The sequence below is a fragment of the Oryzias latipes genome, chromosome 11, assembly GCF_053564925.1.
Source record: "Oryzias latipes strain Hd-rR chromosome 11, Olatipes_Hd-rR_3.1".
Lineage (NCBI taxonomy): Eukaryota > Metazoa > Chordata > Actinopteri > Beloniformes > Adrianichthyidae > Oryzias > Oryzias latipes.
Genome location: NC_136247.1, coordinates 4,080,447 through 4,102,067, shown reverse-complemented (window position 1 = coordinate 4,102,067; position 21,621 = coordinate 4,080,447). Strand labels below are relative to the sequence as shown.

The 21,621-nt window shown below is 46.2% G+C and overlaps 1 protein-coding gene across 2 annotated transcripts in view; it reads left to right on the top strand.

Annotated features, from left to right (window-relative positions):
* The window catches only part of ctdp1 (CTD (carboxy-terminal domain, RNA polymerase II, polypeptide A) phosphatase, subunit 1), a 57,278-nt gene extending 36,001 nt beyond the window's left edge, over window positions 1–21,277 (top strand). For both annotated transcript variants that reach the window (XM_078955288.1, XM_023960216.2), the window contains one exon: window positions 20,270–21,277. In XM_078955288.1, the coding sequence (XP_078811414.1) occupies window positions 20,270–20,435 (166 nt within the window). In that variant the 3' untranslated portion in view covers window positions 20,436–21,277. The remainder of the gene's footprint in view (window positions 1–20,269) is intronic.
* Window positions 21,278–21,621: the final 344 nt, after the last annotated feature.

Genomic DNA, 21,621 nt, shown 5'->3' with positions numbered 1-21,621 from the left:
AAATTCAGATTTTTTCAAAAAATCCAAATTGAGCATTAAGCCCTGCAGTGTGAACGTAGCCCAAGATAGCACAAGGGTTAAGAGATGAAATATGCATTTAGGTTATCTTATTTGTCACATTTATTCAAAAACAGACATTGTCATCATTCTTTCAGCAAAAAAGGATTTCAGGACGGATCAAAACACGACCACCAATAAACGTCAGCAGAAAGACGGATCCCTTACCTTCAAACCTGCTCATCATAGTGCTGTAAAATGGGCATTACGTCACACTTGGCGACATGTCACACTGCAAAGACAGGCTCTAGGTCAAAACTTCTTACCCCATTAGCAGATTTCCTTTAGATAAGCAAAATAAATCTGCCAACGGGGTAAGAAAAATGGTCTTACAGTGGATTCTTATTTTAAGAAAAAAGACACGTTCTTCAAACCGGGATAATTTTGCTGCTTAAAAACTTTATTCATGAGATTATTTTTCTTGCAAGATAGGAAATAAGACAACTTTTCTTGAAATAAGGTTATTTTTACCTTCTGAAGGTCCAGTTTTTGCAGTGCACCCCTTTCATTTGAGTGCATGGAAATCTCTCAACATGTGTAGCTTTTCTTTGTCGTAACAATTGTTAGTCTTGTGTAAACTGGCATCAGTTGATGCTGACGTTGAGTTCTGTGATTGACATCAGACATATCTGAAACTTTTCCTCTGGTTTTTATGCAGCGCTTTCTCCGTCCACCCTCAAATTTGTTTCCTCTTCCTCTTCTAATGTTTGCCGGAGTGACAATCTTTCTCTCGTCTGCCTCTCGCTGTCGCCTCTCTTCTAATTTCCTGTTCCTTCAGGCGATGCGTGTTCACGCTCCCCTGTTTCCTGCACCTCATTTCTCTGGAGTGCATTTATTTCCGTGTGAAGATGAAAGTGTGAAACTTGTCGGCCCGAACGAGCATGTTCTTACAGCGCGGTCACAGCAACGGCGACGCACGAGGACGCTGATTCAAAGTGTGTTTGTCTGGTTGAGGCTCACACTCGTCTTTCAAAGCCCATGATGCAGTGCTGGCATGACCTCATGATGGGCCTGGGTCCCAGAAATACCCAAAACAGAGAAATGAGTGCACAGAAAAATAGTGCGTAAGGGATTCTGGTGCTTCTGTGGATGATTCACTGAGGATAAGGTGCAAACACAACTTTTAAATCAGGTCTTTAGCCTTCACCATGGATTAAGCTGCATTATATCATTCCAGAGCACCTAAACCTGTACATCAGTACACCCTGCATATTTGAATTAAAATGATTTAGATCTTAAAAGAATCTGGTGTGTTGATTTTTAAACTGGTGAGCTTATCAGAACCAGACATAGCTGTAGTCTGAAGCTGAATGAAGAACCAAAGCATCCTGGACCATCTGTAGCTTCACCTTTGTCTGTTTTTCCCTACTGTTGAGTAAGACCTGCTCTGACTTGTTGCCATCATCGGCGCTCAGATACAGACATAGCGACAGTTCAGTGATAATGAAGCCAGAGCATTTGAGTGATGGTTCGCTCATCTTCTCCATCATGTCCTCCATCATGTCCTCCATCATGTTCTCCATCGTGTTCTTCATCATGTCCTCCATCATGTCCTCCATCATGTTTTTCATCATGTCCTCCATCATGTTCTCCATCATGTCCTCCATCATGTTCTTCATCATGTCCTCCATCATGTCCTCCATCATGTTCTTCATCATGTCCTCCATCATGTTCTCCATCATGTTCTCCATCATGTTCTTCATCATATCCTCCATCATGTCCTCCATCATGTCCTCCATCATGTCCTCCATCATGTTCTCCATCATGTCCTCCATCATGTCCTCCATCATGTCCTCCATCATGTTCTCCATCATGTCCTCCATCATGTCCTCCATCATGTCCTCCATCATGTTCTTCATCATGTCCTCCATCATGTTCTCCATCTCGTCCTTCAACATGTCCTCCATCATGTTCTCCATCATGTTCTTCATCATGTCCTCCATCATGTCCTCCATCATGTTCTTCATCATGTCCTCCATCATGTCCTCCATCATGTCCTCCATCATGTTCTCCATCATGTTCTCCATCATGTCCTCCATCATGTCCTCCATCATGTCCTCCATCGTGTTCTCCATCGTGTTCTTCATCATGTCCTCCATCATGTCCTCCATCATGTTTTTCATCATGTCCTCCGTCATGTCCTCCATCATGTTCTCCATCATGTCTTCCATCATGTTCTTCATCATGTCCTCCATCATGTCCTCCATCATGTTCTTCATCATGTCCTCCATCATGTTCTCCATCATGTTCTTCATCATGTCCTCCATCATGTCCTCCATCATGTCCTCCATCATGTCCTCCATCATGTCCTCCATCATGTTCTTCATCATGTCCTCCATCATGTTCTCCATCTCGTCCTTCAACATGTCCTCCATCATGTTCTCCATCATGTTCTTCATCATGTCCTCCATCATGTCCTCCATCATGTTCTTCATCATGTCCTCCATCATGTCCTCCATCATGTCCTCCATCATGTTCTTCATCATGTCCTCCATCATGTTCTTCATCATGTCCTCCATCATGTCCTCCATCATGTTCTTCATCATGTCCTCCATCATGTTCTCCATCATGTTCTCCATCATGTTCTTCATCATATCCTCCATCATGTCCTCCATCATGTCCTCCATCATGTCCTCCATCATGTTCTCCATCATGTCCTCCATCATGTCCTCCATCATGTCCTCCATCATGTTCTCCATCATGTCCTCCATCATGTTCTTCATCATGTCCTCCATCATGTTCTCCATCTCGTCCTTCAACATGTCCTCCATCATGTTCTCCATCATGTTCTTCATCATGTCCTCCATCATGTCCTCCATCATGTTCTTCATCATGTCCTCCATCATGTCCTCCATCATGTCCTCCATCATGTTCTCCATCATGTTCTCCATCATGTCCTCCATCATGTCCTCCATCATGTCCTCCATCGTGTTCTCCATCGTGTTCTTCATCATGTCCTCCATCATGTCCTCCATCATGTTTTTCATCATGTCCTCCGTCATGTCCTCCATCATGTTCTCCATCATGTCTTCCATCATGTTCTTCATCATGTCCTCCATCATGTCCTCCATCATGTTCTTCATCATGTCCTCCATCATGTTCTCCATCATGTTCTCCATCATGTTCTTCATCATGTCCTCCATCATGTCCTCCATCATGTCCTCCATCATGTCCTCCATCATGTCCTCCATCATGTTCTTCATCATGTCCTCCATCATGTTCTCCATCTCGTCCTTCAACATGTCCTCCATCATGTTCTCCATCATGTTCTTCATCATGTTCTCCATCATGTCCTCCATCATGTCTTCCATCATGTTCTTCATCATGTCCTCCATCATGTTCTTCATCATGTCCTCCATCATGTCCTCCATCATGTCCTCCATCATGTTCTTCATCATGTCCTCCATCATGTTCTCCATCATGTTCTTCATCATGTCCTCCGTCATGTCTTCCATCATGTTCTTAATCATGTTCTTCATCATGTCCTCCATCATGTCCTCCATGATGTCCTCCATCATGTTCTCCATCATGTTCTTCATCATGTCTCCATCATGTCCTCCATCATGTCCTCCATCATGTTCTCCATCATGTCCTCCATCATGTTCTTCATCATGTCCTCCATCATGTCTTCCATCATGTTCTTCATCATGTCCTCCATCATGTTCTTCATCATGACCTCCATCATGTCCTCCATCATGTCCTCCATCATGTTCTCCATCATGTTCTTCATCATGTTCTTCATCATGTCCTCCATCATGTCCTCCATCATGTTCTCCATCATGTTCTTCATCATGTCCTCCATCATGTCCTCCATCATGTCCTCCATCATGTCCTCCATCATGTTCTTCATCATGTCCTCCATCATGTCCTCCATCATGTTCTTCATCATGTCCTCCATCATGTCCTCCATCATGTTCTTCATCATGTCCTCCATCATGTTCTCCATCATATCCTCCATCATGTCCTCCATCATGTCTTCCATCATGTTCTTCATCATGTCCTCCATAATGTCCTCCATCATGTCCTCCATCATGTTCTTCATCATGTCCTCCATCATGTTCTCCATCATGTCCTCCATCATGTCCTCCATCATGTTCTCCGTCATGTCCTCCATCATGTTCTTCATCATGTCCTCCATCATGTTCTTCATCATGTCCTCCGTCATGTCTTCCATCATGTTCTCCATCATGTTCTTCATCATGTCCTCTATCATGTTCTCCATCGTGTCCTCCATCATGTCCTCCATCATGTTCTCCATCATGTTCTCCATAATGTCCTCCATCATGTCCTCCATCATGTTCTTCATCATGTCCTCCATCATGTTCTCCATCATGTTCTTCATCATGTCCTCCATCATGTTCTTCATCATGTCCTCCATCATGTCCTCCATCATGTTCTCCATCATTTTCTTCATCATGTTCTCCATCATGTTCTTCATCATGTCCTCCATCATGTTCTCCATCATGTTCTCCATCATGTCCTCCATCATGTTCTTCATCATGTCCTCCATCATGTCCTCCATCATGTTCTCCATCTCGTCCTTCAACATGTCCTCCATCATGTTCTCCATCATGTTCTTCATCATGTCCTCCATCATGTTCTTCATCATGTCCTACGTCATGTCTTCCATCAAGTTCTTCATCATGTTCTTCATCATGTCCTCTATCATCTTCTCCATCATGTCCTCCATCATGTCCTCCATCATGTCCTCCATCATGTTCTCCATCATGTTCTCCATCATGTCCTCCATCGTGTCCTCCATCATGTCCTCCATCATGTCTTTCATCATGTCCTCCATCATGTCTTTCATCATGTCCTCCATCATGTCCTCCATCGCGTCCTCCATCATGTCCTCCATCATGTCTTTCATCATGTCCTCCATCATGTCTTTCATCATGTCTTTCATCATGTCCTCCATCATGTTTTTCATCATGTCCTCCATCATGTCCTCCGTCATGTCTTCCGTCATGTCCTCCATCGCGTCCTCCATCGAGTCCTCCATCATGTTTTTCATCATGTCCTCCATCGCGTCCTCCATCATGTCTTCCGTCATGTCCTCCATCTCGTCCTCCATCGCGTCCTCCATCATGTCTTTCATCATGTCCTCCATCATGTTCTTCATCATGTCCTCCATCATGTCCTCCATCATGTCCTCCGTCATGTCTTCCATCATGTCCTCCATCATGTCCTCCGTCATGTCCTCCATCGCGTCCTCCATCATGTCCTCCATCGCGTCCTCCATCATGTCCTCCATCATGTCTTTCATCATGTCCTCCATCATGTCCTCCATCGCGTCCTCCATCATGTCCTCCATCATGTCTTTCATCATGTCCTCCATCATGTCTCTCATCATGTCCTCCATCATGTTTTTCATCATGTCTTCCATCGCGTCCTCCATCATGTCCTCCATCGCGTCCTCCATCATGTCTTCCGTCATGTCCTCCATCTCGTCCTCCATCGCGTCCTCCATCATGTCTTTCATCATGTCCTCCATCATGTGTTTCATCATGTCCTCCATCATGTTCTTCATCATGTCCTCCATCGCGTCCTCCATCATCTCTTCCATCATGTCCTCCATCTCGTCCTCCATCGCGTCCTCCATCATGTCTTTCATCATGTCCTCCATCATGTGTTTCATCATGTCTTCCATCATGTCCTCCATCGCTTCCTCCATCGCGTCCTCCATCGCGTCCTCCATCATCTCTTCCATCATGTCCTCCATCATGTCCTCCATCGCGTCCTCCATCGCGTCCTCCATCGCGTCCTCCATCATGTCCTCCATCATGTCTTCCATCATGTCCTCCATCTCGTCCTCCATCGCATCCTCCATCATGTCTTCCATCATGTCCTCCATCGCTTATTATGTTCTAATTTTCCGAGTTCAGGAATTAGCTCCATGTTGGTTTCTTCTGACCTCATGTCGTTCTTTGCTCTTGTCAAAAGATGTAGTTTGATTAATGAAGTCATTTCAAATTGGCCTATCTGGTTAAGAAGATTTTATTTATATTTGAATCCAAAGCACTGACTCTCTAACAGAAGTGGACAGAGCGAGTGTGATGTCATCCGTAGATAAAAGTCTACTTTTGGCTCCAACCAAATGAAGTCTGTTCAGTCACCAGTTCTTGGTGATGCGGACGCCGCCATGTTGGACCCAGACAACATCACTAAGCAGTGATTGGTGTGAGTCAGTCTCCAAGCCGTTTCTGTGGCAACCACTCTCACCAATCAGGAGTGAGCTTGTTTGAATTCCACACTTCTACCACTTGAAAGTGGGATACACTCAATCTAACCACCTAAATTTATTGAGGCATCTGATTGGTCAGTTTGTAACTTGAATAACCTGCAATAAAGACATAATATCATGAAAAAAGAGGATCATCAAGAATATATTGATAAAGGTATCAGATCATTCTGACCAATAGAATGACTGAATAACAGCTGGTTATTTTTTTATGGTCTATGGGATTTTGGCTTCTTGGAGCCAGCAGGTACTTCCTGTTTGGAATGCTGAGGGGAGGAGTCACTCAGTCCAGTTCTTAGATGCAATCAATGATCCAAGCCCTTAATTTTATAACTTTTTTAAGACTCGTTTTAAGGTTTTTATTTGTTTTTTTCTTTTATACGGAATATCATTTGTCTTTGAATCTGTGCCGTTTTGAAGACGCAACAGTAAAAAACCCAACTGTGTGTCATTTAGAGTTCAGAGAAAGGTGGATGTTCTTCTAAGTTCTGAATAAAAAGACAAAGTGATCTCCAGAACGATCCTCATGTTGAACAGATGGAGTGAGAGTCCTCCTCCTTGATTGGGCTTTTTCTCTCCTCCGTGTCTGGCTCCAGCCCTCCTCCAGCAGTGATGCCTCCCAGGTTGTTTTTTTTAAATGTTTGGGATGATGAAACGAAATAAAATCTTATCTTCTCCATCAGCTTGTATTACAGCCTGTCGTTGTTGGCAGCAAAGCTCCATTTGGATCGGCTGAAACGGGGGCCGCCTGGGAAATGAGGGTTTTCTGCCGAAGCCTGGTGGCATCAGACGGGCTTTCTGGAAGAGGAAGTGCCGCTCACTTCATGGCGTTTCATTTTGTGGGCGCGCTGAGCTCCTGTCATGCGCCCCCACATAGAAACAAAGTTTCGAATAGATGTGGCACGGCTTCAGAGCACCTGAACCCTCCTTTGGCTTTGCTGTTGGATCAGACCAGTGTCATGAGGGACCCAGTGCAGGTCGTAGTGTCCTCAGAAAGTCTCCTTCATGTTTGCATCAGTGACGGTTTTACTACCAGCAGCTGTTTCTTCCATTAAAGGCGGGTCGATTTACTGTGTGACCCCCCCCCCCTTAAGTGAGAGTTTACATGTTTTTCAGATGAAGCTGGAGATGAGTACAAACTCCTCCACTGGAAAACAGTCCTTCTCAAAGCACGTTTAATAAAACAAAGAATAGATGTTGTTGTCTAATAAATGCAAAGAAAATCTTCAAATGGAACAAGTAGAATTTGATTTGTTAATTTATTCAAGATTAGGAAGCGCTGTCCTGCCGTTTTAAGATGAAATGAAATCTTGAAATCTGCCATAAACATTCATATTTAAGTATTTTGCAATGGAAATTGGAAACGTTATCTCTTAAAATGGGTATGTTTTCCTCAAAAAACACTTTTTAATCTTTAAATTATATATATATGTATGTTTGAACACCCCCCCCTTCCAAATATATCCAATTTAATAGCTACATCTATCCAACTCTCCTTATTTCTACACAATAAACATCTTGAATTGAGACTAAAATACACATTGTCTGTTTATATAAATGTACATTTACCTCTAAACCTCTGCCTTGCTGTTGTTAAATACAGTTTCCTTAAATTAAACGAGTCTGTTTCTTAAAAACAAGCCTACGAATTAAAATGACTAGCACTAGTCTCATTTGAGATTTTGCCTAAAATGAGACGTTTTTGTCATCAAACGACTCATCAAGATCATAAAGTTATTAAAGCAAGTCGTTACATTTTCATGAAAAGTTAACACTTAAATGAAGTGTCATAAAATAGAAGCTAGGCAAAAATACTTGGTGATGTTTTGTGTTTTCGCCGTGTTGTTAACCAGCATGGAGGATTAACCGGTTAGTGGTGACAACGCTGGTAGAAACCCAGAGCAGGTTATGCTGGAAGCTCCATTAGAGCAGATGATGATGATGATGATGATAAAGTCTGATTTCCTGATGAAGATCCTGTTCTTTATACCCACACTAGGCTGGGAGTGCTTTCCAATTAGGAAGTCTGTCCCCCCAGGGCCCCGTCCATGACAGTTTCTCAGCCTGACTCTGTTACGGCGCTGCCTGTCTCCACTTTGTGTTTATTGAAGCTTTTTTCTTGGAGCAGCTTGGTTGTTGCAGCAGAGCTTTGTCCTCAAAGCTTTCCTTTGCCTGCTCTGCGCAGAGCCGCTCGCTGCAGATTAATGAAACACCGTACAGCTTCCTGACACTCGGGTCAGAAGCAAACAAACAGCCTAATGGAAACCGGCTCGTCTGTTTTTGCTCTGCAGCTCATGTTTCCTCTAAACGCCCGCACTCCCTCTGAGCCCGTCCTTTCATGGAGCGATCTGCAGCCGTGTGATCCAGCTCCCATCATGTGATTTGTCAGGTACAAACAGTTTGGCAGCTTCCCCCTCCAGAGGTGTTTCTGTGAACAAAGCATCGGCAGCACTGTCCAGTCCTGGAGCTGCTGGGAGAAGGTCAGCTGTGGGTTAGTGTCGCCTTTGGTCGGTTCTGTTCAGACCGAGCAGAACCACCCACAACCACCCCCAGCCTCTGCTGCATCCCCTCTTTCCGTTGTCAGGTCTAAAAATGAAGGATGCTCCACATTTCTGCAGCCTGAGTGAGATAATGAAATTATTGTTTTGATAATGGAATTTTCTGCCTAATTATGTGCGATAATGCGTAGCCGGCTGTGGGGCTGATCCTTTATTCCAGCACCCAGCTGACACCACTGCCCCCACCCCCCACCCAAGTCTGGTACCAAACTGAGCGGGAGCAGTTTCCTCCACATGGATTATATCAGGCCAAACTTCAAGCTTTTAAAGTAGAGGTAATTTTATATAATCCCAGAACTGCTACAGCTGTTCGGCTAAACCACAAATAATCTGAACAAAGATTTTCAAAACAAAAGCAAATAATAATCAGAAGTTTTCTAAATCTGAATTAAGATAAAAGCATGAATTACAGGAGCTAAACTGTTTCTCTGCATTAAAACAATGAAACATGAAAGTTCAATGTGGTTTTCTGATCACCACTCTGGTCAGGTGGAGCTTCCAGCCACTCTGAAAAACCTGGACTCACTTCTGAGAAACACCTGTGATGCTGATGACAGGTGTGTCCCCATGGTCCTTCTGTTCTTCCCAAACTCTTTTGTACACACTCATTTTATTTCATCAAGGATTCTGTTGAGCAACCAAGACTTTGATTCAGGCCATTCCACAGTTCATGTATTTATGCTTTTGATGTTTGTTGAAGTCATTTTTGTCATTAACTCGGTGGGGGGATGGTTTGTCCACATGGTTAAATACTGCATCTGGTAATCAATATTCAGGTATTCTTAAATATGGACCAAATAAAATCTTTATACACAAGAGTTTAACATCCATCCATCTTCTAGACCAGGGGTCACCAACCCTGTGCCCCCGAAAACCCCTTGTGGCGCCCGCAGGGAATGCTCCAAAAACAGCACTGCTCATAAAGCAAATCAATATTTTGTGGCGATCTGGGGGTTAGCCCCGCCTTCAGCTTTTAAGACTCATGGGAAGTGGGGAATCTCTGGAGTGTTAAATCGTGAGGGAGCTGTGAGCAAAAGTGAGGTTTAGGCTGTTTAGCTGGTGGTGGGTGTGTTCAAAATAAACTGATATGTTTGTCCGCTAACTTATGTGAGTGTCGTTCTCGACAAACCAGGGTTGTGCTCTCCATGGGGCACGGGTAGCAGGTTCGGACATGTCCAGTGGGGCCGCTACTGAGAGGATAGTGAATTAAGACTCAGGCACAGCGGTACTTGCCTGGATAGTAGGGGTGATGATTCAGTGCTTGCTATTAGTAATTGATGCACTTTCACATTACATCTGAGCCGGGAGTGTTCGTGTCCCTGGGGGGTGGGTTCTGGTCCTTGCTCCTGAGCGCTGGGCCCCGCCAAATTTCCAACTGTGGCCGAGCCTGGTCGGGCCATATTTACAACACCCCATGTGGGCCCTCTTTTTTCCCCGGGGTTCCCCCCTCTTGGGCGGGGGCGGCGGGCCCCTGCCTCGCTCCTCCCTGGACCAACCGTGGGCCGGGCGGATGGCTGCCTGGAGTGCGGAGCGGGTCTCCCTTGGGGGGTCCTGGCTCGTACCTGGGGTTGGGGCGGGGGGATGCCCGGAACTCCTGGGTGGTGGTGGGGTGCTCGTCTGGGGCTGTGGGCGTCCTTCTCCGGTGGGGCCCTGCGTTGGGTTCTCCCGGCGCGGCGGGGGGGCTGCTCTCCTGGTTGGGCTGGGGCGGCGCTCTCTCTCCCTCCGTGCCTCCCTGCTCTCTGGCTCTGGGGGCCTTGCGGCGGTCCTGCTGGCCCTGGCCTGGGTGGCGGGCTTGGTCGCCCGGGCGGCGGTTGTTCCCTGCCGGTTCCCGTGTGGCGTTGGGGGGATTCCGGCTGCCGCTGCTGCTGCGGTGGGGGTCTTGGGGTGGGGATGGCTGGGCACTCTCCCTCCTTCTTTCCACGTTCCACCATCCATTTTAGAAGAACATAAACACTCACCTGAGCACAGGTGTTAGCTCACCTTTGCACTAACAGTTTGCATGACTGAATGACTGAAATATTTCACACTAGTTGGTTTTAAGGCATAAGTATGCGTGTGAACACTATCTGTTTTGTGTACATGTCGACAGGTGGACATTTTTGCAACTAGCAGGTGTGTTTATAACATTTGAGTGTGTGTGTGGACAGGCTCCGCCCTTATTGTACTACATTTGAACCTTACCATAATGATTAACAACCAGTAAACTTGTTGCTTTATGCTGCTTCATGGTCTTATCCCCCTTCCCCTCCTATTATCACCCCCTACCCCCCCTCTCTCTAACGTCCCTCTCTCTTCTTCCCCTCTTTCCTTTTCCGTCCGGTCCAACACCAAAGATTTTCAAACATGATTGAAATGAATAAAGTTTGGCCTCAATTACAAAAGGGGTTTATTCAGACATACCTCTGGTTTGTCTGAAGATTAATAACCCCTCTTGTTAAAGTAAAATATGTCCAACACAAGAGGCCCTCAGCTCTCATCTGTCTGCCCAGCTGTTGGACAGGACAAGGTAGAAAAAAAAAAGAAAAAAAAAGTAATTGATGCACTTTAGTTCTGCTATGGTGAAATATATGGAAGAGTATGGAACGGCCTGAAACTTGCGAACCGGCGCTCCCGCCTTTGAGAAAGAGACATGTGTGTGTGTCTGTGTGTGTGAGGAGAAGGGGAGGGGTAGTGAGTGCAGGCGAGGTAAAACAGCACACGGAGACCATTGAGCAACACCTGGATCATCAGTTGGCTTAAATTACTCAGCTCATTCTAATAATGTCATCATTTACTAACTTTTACAGACATTTTAAATACTTGTCTGTATTTTCCATATCCATTTATTTTTACGGTTGTTTAGTTGGTGATAGTAACGTCTAAATAAAGATAGCAGGTAATGCAGGCTGGAAAACAGCTGCACTTCTTCAGACCATAAATAAACAATCCATCATTTGTTTCTGAAAGTATTGAGCATTTTGGAGGACTTTTACTGTTGGTGTTGCACAAAATTAGGAAAATGCCAAATATTTTCCGAGTAATCCCAGTGATGAGTTCTGTGATTTAGTTTTAATGTTTTATGAGACCTAAACATTATTTTAACAATAACAGGTTTTTAAATAATCAAATCCCTGATACGTTTCACAAATACACACACGGGACCAGAGACACACACACAGGACCAAAGACACACACACAGGACCAAAGACACACACACACAGGACCAAAGACACACACAGGACCAGAGACACACACACACACAGACACACAGGACCAAAGACACACACAGGACCAAAGACACACACACACAGGACCAGAGACACACACACAGGACCAAAGACACACACACAGGACCAAAGACACACACACACAGGACCAGAGACACACACACACACAGACACACAGGACCAGAGACACACACACACACAGACACACAGGACCAAAGACACACACAGGACCAAAGACACACACACACAGGACCAGAGACACACACACACAGGACCAGAGACACACACACACACACACACACACAGGACCAGAGACACACACAGGACCAAAGACACACACACACAGGACCAGAGACACACACACACACAGGACCAGAGAGACACACACACAGGACCAAAGACACACACACAGGACCAAAGACACACACACAGGACCAGAGACACACACACAGGACCATAGACACACACACAGGACCAAAGACACACACACAGGACCAAAGACACACACACAGGACCAAAGACACACACACACAGGACCAGAGACACACACACAGGACCAAAGACACACACACAGGACCAAAGACACACACACACAGGACCAGAGACACACACACACACAGACACACAGGACCAGAGACACACACACACACAGACACACAGGACCAAAGACACACACACAGGACCAAAGACACACACACACAGGACCAGAGACACACACACACACAGACACACAGGACCAGAGACACACACACACACAGACACACAGGACCAAAGACACACACAGGACCAAAGACACACACACACAGGACCAGAGACACACACACACAGGACCAGAGACACACACACACACACACAGGACCAGAGACACACACACACACACACAGGACCAAAGACACACACAGGACCAAAGACACACACACACAGGACCAGAGACACACACACAAACAGGACCAGAGAGACACACACACAGGACCAAAGACACACACACAGGACCAAAGACACACACACAGGACCAGAGACACACACACAGGACCATAGACACACACACAGGACCAAAGACACACACACACAGGACCAAAGACACACACACAGGACCAAAGACACACACACAGGACCAGAGACACACACACAGGACCATAGACACACACACAGGACCAAAGACACACACACAGGACCAAAGACACACACACAGGACCAAAGACACACACACACAGGACCAGAGACACACACACAGGACCAAAGACACACACACAGGACCAAAGACACACACACACAGGACCATAGACACACACACAGGACCAAAGACACACACACAGGACCAAAGACACACACACAGGACCAAAGACACACACACAGGACCAAAGACACACACACAGGACCAGAGACACACACACAGGACCATAGACACACACACAGGACCAAAGACACACACACACAGGACCAAAGACACACACACAGGACCAAAGACACACACACAGGACCAGAGACACACACACAGGACCATAGACACACACACAGGACCAAAGACACACACACAGGACCAAAGACACACACACAGGACCAAAGACACACACACAGGACCAGAGACACACACACAGGACCAAAGACACACACACAGGACCAAAGACACACACACACAGGACCATAGACACACACACAGGACCAAAGACACACACACAGGACCAAAGACACACACACAGGACCAAAGACACACACACAGGACCAGAGACACACACACAGGACCATAGACACACACACAGGACCATAGACACACACACAAGACCAAAGACACACACACAGGACCAAAGACACACACACAGGACCAAAGACACACACACAGGACCAGAGACACACACACAGGACCAAAGACACACACACAGGACCATAGACACACACACAGGACCAAAGACACACACACAGGACCAAAGACACACACACAGGACCAAAGACACACACACAGGACCAAAGACACACACACAGGACCAAAGAAAGAAGTTTTTAGCAAGCAGGTCCTGTGGCGCCCTTCATACCACTTAGTACCCATGAAATAGCCCTCAGTCTCAAAAAGTTTGGTGACCCCTGATCTAAACCCTCTAAATCCCTTTTGGAGTCCTGAGGTTGCTGGAGCCTATCCCAGCTACTGAAGTCAAACATTTTCAAAAACACACTTATTTACACAAACACACACATGTAAACACAAACACACAAAAGGGACAGTTTTTCTTCTGAGTTTTGTTCAGCTGGACTCCTGACGACCTTACATGGGCGCGTAGACCCGTCTGTTTCAGGACAGGAGCTGGGTCTGCGGGTGTTTTATTTATTGCTGGTCGTGGGTGGTAGAGGAAAGCTGCTTCTGCTCAGACTGCCAGCCAAGCTCCAACACCGGGATGACGTTCAGTAGCACCAACCGTCATAGAAAACAGCTGCTCTTCTCAGCGTCTGCCAGAGCAGGAGAGGACTCGGGGCAGCAGAATGCAGAGCTCTGCCCCGTTGTCCTATGGTTTCCCTGCTGTTGTCTCCACGTAAAAATCCAGGACACGTTCTCGCTTTGCTGCCATGAAGACCCCCTACAGTGAAAATGGTGTTTTTCACATGTTCTGGCATTTTTCTGATGGAGGACATAAACAAAAGAAAATGCATTTTCATAAGGAGAGATCTTGAAAGCGTGATTGAAAGATTTAACAGTGAAGCATGAACATGTTTGTGATGACCGCAGACCAAATTAATAGACCTTATAGCCCGCACGCTAATGGCGGTCAATGCCAGCCCGCTCCGATTTGAAGAGCCGGGAGGAGAACGGGGCGAGGAGGGCTGATGAAGTGTCTGGAATCTGGATGTTTCTATGAATTTAAAGGCAGGAAATTGATTGTGATTGGCTGTGAGGAAAGTTAGCTCTTTAGCTATTGGCTCAGGGTGAAGACCAATTATTGAGTGACGAGTGAAGCGATGAATCGGCAAACCCAGCATACTTGAAAATCAGGTTTACTGAAATCGCACCAAAGCTTCACTTCTAAATACTCTTTTGTTCCAGTCCTTGTGAAGCAGATGTAAAAATGCCGTTTGAAAACAATGTTATTTATCATGTAGAAAATGGGGCGGGCCACAAGCTCCCTGCTCCCAGTTCTCAGTAACGGGGAGGGGAAAGGGGGCGTCTTCCAACAACTTCCATTGCTTTGGAACCATTCTAGATGAATGGGAGTTTTCATAGATTAACACTGTATTTGATTAAGCCAACCTGCGTTCCTCTGCACATGCTCACTGAGACCCTCCATCTGATGGCAGACGGGCTTCAGGTGAGCTTTTACAACCAGGACCAGGTGTGAAAGCCCAATTCTTCCAGTCAAAATCTGCTCTCAGGGACGGTGAACGTTCGCAACCACTGACAGCAATCACACAGAGCATCTGCAGCTGTCAGTCAAAGTCTGGGAAATGCTTTGGGTTGGAAAAGACGGCTTGGTTGGGTGGTGTTCTATCTGACCCATGCTGAACCATGCAGCGGCAGCAGCAGCATCTCACTGATGAAGCTGCTGTGAGTGTGACTCCGGGGAGCCTCTGAAAACCTCATGGGCTTGTTGTCAGAACATCCGTCCTCCTGGGATCTTCCTGAAGTAAGAAGATGTTCACTCGTTTTCTGTTAAAGGGAGCGACCAGTGTTTTTAGAAAATCCTTATAATTTAAAAAAGATAAATATCGTAATGCAAAAATGCGTCTTTGTTACATAGCTCGTGGGGGGGGCTTATCATGAACCGACAGGAAGTCCCGCCTTAGTGAAGCCAGAGTTTAGACTCAATGTTGAACGTTTTTCTTTATTATTTGGTTCTTTACATCCCTCCAATTCCTTACTTTACACTCCGACCGCACCTCCAACCCCCAGCCCCCAGCCCCACCCACCCCCATGGCAAGACAAAGCATTGTGGGAAGCGTTTAAAGTTAGTGTCATTGGAGAACCATCCTGGAGCAAAATCAAAGCAGCTAACAGTGACTGTTGTTCCAATGACGAAGTTTGCACTGTGTGTATGTTGTTAACCTAAAAGCTGACTGACTGGATCATCAGTCCGTCTATGTGTGAAATCTTTGCTCCATTCTGATCATCTACTGTCAGATCCATGAACGTCTTTGTTTTCCTGGTCTGAGTTGGAATCTGGATCAGAACTGTACGTCTGGATAGATCTGATTGATCACCATATTTGTTGGACCAGTAATGTTAGGTTGGAGTTCTGAGCAGGAGCAGGAGAGAGTTTAAACCAAGGGTGATAGGAAGTGGGGGCGGGCTTACTCTTCACCAAAGGTCCCGCACACAACTCAGAGGTGAATTTCTAATATTTGTTTAACTCCTGCTGCTCTGCAGATACTATGTCCTAGAAAACGACAGGATTTTTAATTTTGGCTAAAAACGCCATCATCATATAATCATAAAGACCACTGGGAACTATTTATTTTTATTTTTGTAAAGATGATTGGAGTGGGACTTTAATGAATGAGAAAGATGGAGTCCTTTACGCATTTGACTAACTGGATGAACACCTTTATGTAGTTAACTAAGTTATTTTGACTTAAATGGAACTGTTGCAGTGAAATGGAAATAATGTTTTAGTTGTTTTCATCCATCCATCCATCTTCTTCCACTTATCTGGGACTTTATCGCGGGGCAGCAGTCTAAGCAGAGATGCCCAGACTTCCCTCACCCGGCCACTTCCTCCAGCTCCTCTGGGGGGACCCCGAGGCGTAGTAGAAGTAGAGACGCTGCTGTGATTTCCCAGCTAGTGATGCGATGTTCTCGGACCAGGAGAGGTTTTCTGTGATGTGCACACCCAGGAACTTGGTGCTGCTCACTCTTTCCACCGTAGTGTTGTTGATGGTCAGAGGAGCATGCTGAGTGTGCACTCTCCTGAAATCCACCACCATCTCCTTCGTCTTCTCCACGTTCAGGAGGAGATTATGGTCTCTGCACCAAGCAGCCAGGTGGCTCACCTCACTCCTGTAGTTTGTCTCATCTCCGCTCCTGATGAGACCCACCACTGTGGTGTCGTCGGCAAACTTAACGTAAATGTTGGAGCTGTGTGTCGGAGCGCAGTCGTGGGTCAGCAGGGTAAAGAGGAGGGGGCTCAGCACACATCCTTGGGGAGCCCCCGTGTTCATCATGATAGTACTGGATGTGTTGCTGCCGACTCGCACTGCTTGTGGTCTCCCCGTCAGGAAGTCTAGCAGCCAGTTGCACAGAGGTGTGTTGAGCCCCAGCTGAGCCAGTTTGTGGGTGAGCTGCTGGGGGGGTGATGGTGTTGAATGCTGAACTGAAGTCAATGAACAGCATTCTGACATATGAGTCCTTATTCTCCAGGTGAGTGAGTGGGGAGTGAAGAGCAGTTGAGATGGCGTCCTCTGTTGAACGGTTGGACCGATAGGCAAACTGAAATGGGTCCAGGGAGGGGGGCAGGGCAGACTTGATGTGCCGCATGACCAGCCGTTCGAAGCTCTTCATGATGATGGGGGTCAGAGCAACCGGACGGTAGTCATTAAGGCAGGAGGGAGATGGCTTTTTTGGGACGGGTATGATGGTGGTGGCTTTGAAACATGTGGGGATGACAGCCTGACTCAGAGAGATGTTGAAGATGTCTGTGAAGACATCAGCCAGCTCACCCGCACAGTCTCTCAGCACCCGACCAGGGATGTTGTCTGGTCCTGGGGCTTTCCGTGGATTGATCCTGCTGAGGGATCTCCTCAAGCTGTCCGAAGACAGCGACAACACCTGGTCACCAGGAGAGGGTGGAGTTTTCTGGGCCGTTGTGCTGTTCGCTGCCTCAAAGCGAGCGTAGGAGTTCAGATCGTTCAGCAGGGAGATGGAGCTGTCACATGTCTGTGGGGGAGGTTTGTAGTCTGTGATGGTCCGAAGTCCACGCCATAGGTGAGTATTGGAACGAAGATCAACCGGTAAATTAAGGTGCTTTGTTTTTTGGCTCAGCTCTCTCTTCACCACAACGGACCGGTATGGCCACCGCATAACTACAGACGCTGCTCCAGTCTGCCTGTCGATCTCGCGCTCCAGTCTTCCTTCAATCGTGAACAAGAGCCCAAGATACTTAATCCTTGTGCTATCCTATGGGGTCCAGATGACCCCCCCCCCCTTCCATTGACGTGTTCTCCCTACCATGACAAAGGTGGATAAAGGTGGAAAGATTTCATGTAATCCATGGACACCAGTGAAGATCACAAATCATTGAAGAAAAAAGGTTCAGAGCACTGTCTAGTGGGTCTAGATGACCCAACTCCCAATGTTAAAGTGCCTAGGATAGGGTTAAAGGGTTAAACAAGGGCTAAACTCCCCCACCTGGGGCAGGAGCACTCCCCCCACCCTGAGATGGAAAACTACCTTTCTCTGGTGAAAAACCATGGCATCAGACTTTGCGGTGTTTAGTTGTTCTTCGCTTTGCAATTTGTTCACGTATTGCAATTCAAATTGTCATTGCTGTATTGATCACTTTTCGCACATGGCCAGTTTCCTCAGATCCTTCAGTCTTACTGATTGGAACTTTGGGGTTTAGTGAACCGGTCAGGTGGACTTTTCTTGCCTCTTGTTAGTCTTTTGGAGTTCTACACATCTGGAAGCTCTTTGGTCTAAAGCATCAACGATGTTCTGGAAGAATCAAAAAATGTCAGTCATTTTGACTGAGAGTATTTTGAGCCTCTTGGCTTTCCATAGAAGAACCAGGAATGTGAGCGTTCCCATTTCTCTGGCAGTTCCAGCACTTCTCTCCGGTCAGAAAGCTGCCGTTTCAGACCGAACATCTCAACTGCGTTTTCCTCACTCGGCGTTGTTGGATGATAACATCTGCATGAGGATGAGCGTCTGTGTCACGTGACCTGAGCGGTTCCGCATCGTTTTTCTGATTGCAGGTTTTTATTGCAGATTACATTCCTGACACGTGCATGTTGGACTGTGGGCCTGTTGCTGAGACAAAACAAAAATGGTTTACTTAAAAAGTAGAAGGAGAGTGATGCAGAAGGAGGACCCACAGTTACTGCTCACCGCAGGGCAACCATCCCGGAGCGCCTGATCATGAACATAAAGCGCTGAACTGCAGACGGACGGAATCGGCTTCTCCTGTTTGCTCAGAAGTGAAGGAGGCGAGTGGGTTTGTGTGCATGGGAGGGGGGGGCTGTAACGGCACACGATTCAGATTGGGTGTAATGATGCAAAGCAAAGCGCAGCAGGGGACCTCAGACCAGCCAGTACACCCCCCGTCGCCCTGTTTATTTGCAAACAAGGAGGGGGGGGGGGGGTCATCTGCTCACAGAAACTGGTTTGACTCTCCTGCCAAATCAAACCAATGAATAAAAAACTCTTGAAGCTGTATTTCTGGCTCTGCTGCTTCTTGACAGGCAGGATGCTCAAACATGAGGCCCCCCCCATAAACACACACAGGTTCTCCGCCAGCAGGGGGGCTGCTGGAAGCTTCTCCTCTGATATTAGCCGACATCTGACCTTAACGAACGCACGGCGAAGTGGTGGGAGGCTGTCCTGACAGCAGCCCAGCCTAATGAGGGGGGGCTCTGCCTCCCAGCAGAGTTGGTGTCAGACCACCACAGTTACCAGGCACAGACCCCCCCACCCCCACCCACTTCATTAACTCCACGCTTAAGAAGCCACTCTGCAGAAACTGTCACTGCGGAGCTGCAGAGAGACGGCGTGTTTGCCGTCATGTCACAAAAGGGAGGAGCTAATGTGTGTGAGATTCTAGCATTTGTGTGCATCAATGTAACGTGTGTGTGTGTGTGTGTGCAAGCATAACGTGTGTGAATGTACGTGTGCGAATAAAATGTGTGTGTATGTTTGTCTGTCAATGTAACTTCTGTGTATGAAATTACCTTGTGTGTGATTATCATGTGTGAATATAATAGGAGTATGAGAATATAACTAGTGTGTGTAAATAGGTGTGTGTGTGAATATCACACTTTTGTGTGACTATAACATGAGTGTGAGTATCACTTGGTTTTATTGTTTCTAAAAAGTGAATAAAATCACTGCAGATTCTGAATTTTCACTCATTTAAGTTCACTAAAGGTTTTCCTTTTTTTTTTAGTTTTAACTGGTTGAAGATGATTTTTTTTTTTATGTTTGGAAAACGTTCCTGTTTTCTGATGATCTGCTAAGTGTGGACTTCCAGAACCATCGTGGTGTTCATTCCCATCTCCTTGTTTCGTTTTTTTAGGGGCCACAAACGGAAGCTGGAAGAAGAGGAGGCGAAGACGAGGCAGAAAGACGGGAGCTCCTCTGACGAATCCTCTAAGGACTCCAACGAGGAAGAGGAAGGCAGCAGCTCGGAGGCAGACGAGATGGCCGCGGCTCTGGAGGCAGAGCTGCATGACTTTATGTGACGAGGACGGCGAGGAAGAGGAGGCCGCGGGGCCTGAAGGTGGAGCCGTGGTTCTGACCATGAATGTAATAAAGGCTCCAACGTTTGGGACTCGGCCGTCTCCAGGAGCCTGTGCTCTTCACCCCCATGAAGAAGATCAAACTGTTTTTTATTCACAGTTTTTATACTGATGACAGAAAATATTTGAAATGATGGATTCTATTTGCCAAAGAGTTTGGAACTGGTGACCTTTGACTCTTCAGTTGAAGCAGCAGGGGGAGGTCTTTGCGCTCCTCCTGTTGTCATCTTCTCCTCTGACAGGAAAGTCCTCCTGTTTCTCAAAGGGAATCCCTTCAGCAGTTCTCATCGTTCAGGGAAGTCTCTTTTTCTACCTGCCCCCCCCCCCCCCCCCATGTTAAAGTTTGTTTAGATCTGAGCTCAAACTGACGTTCTACGATGAGACACGACTTTTTCTTTGGTTTTTGGGGTCAACAGGTGAGATGGAAAAGTGGAATATCCTAAAAAAAAAACTCTTATTTTCTTAAATGTCCTGTTTTTTAATGTTTTTTTTGTAAATCCACATTTTTGTGCAAACCCTAGATCAAATATTTGCTGCAGACATATTTTTACGCCCATCCATTCATGCGCCCCTTTTCGGGGTAACCACCCCCCTTGTCCTCATGTGAGGTGGGGGCTTTGGCCGTTTCCTTATCCAAACCTTTTTCTGTTCTGCCGATGGGATAAAAATAAACTTTTGTGTGCTTTTATTATTTCAAATAAAGTTGTGTTTTTGTGACTTTGTTTTGACTCGAGCCTCAAAGAAAAAAGGCTTTTATGGAATAAAGATGTTTCTAAAAAACAACATTAGGATGCGTATGTGTCTTCTTCCAGCCTTGTGGTTTTGGGTTTATGGTTTTCTTCCCACAGAAGAAGCAGCTTTTTGATGAAACTCGTTCAGAGGAGGTTAAGTTTTATTTCTCTGAGGTTCTCTGAAGAGCTGCAGCTCCAACTGCAACGCCCCACTGTTGGTTGGGTTTCTTTGCATTACTTACATACAAAATTGCATTGTTTTTTTTTTTAAGCACAATTTTGCACATTTGTTTTTTTTCCTTCACAGCACACTGTGTTCTGCATCCTGATTGGCTGAGAGAAAAGTGTAGAAAGTGTGTAGAGAGCAGTTTATAGCATCTGTAAAACTGTCTCACAGA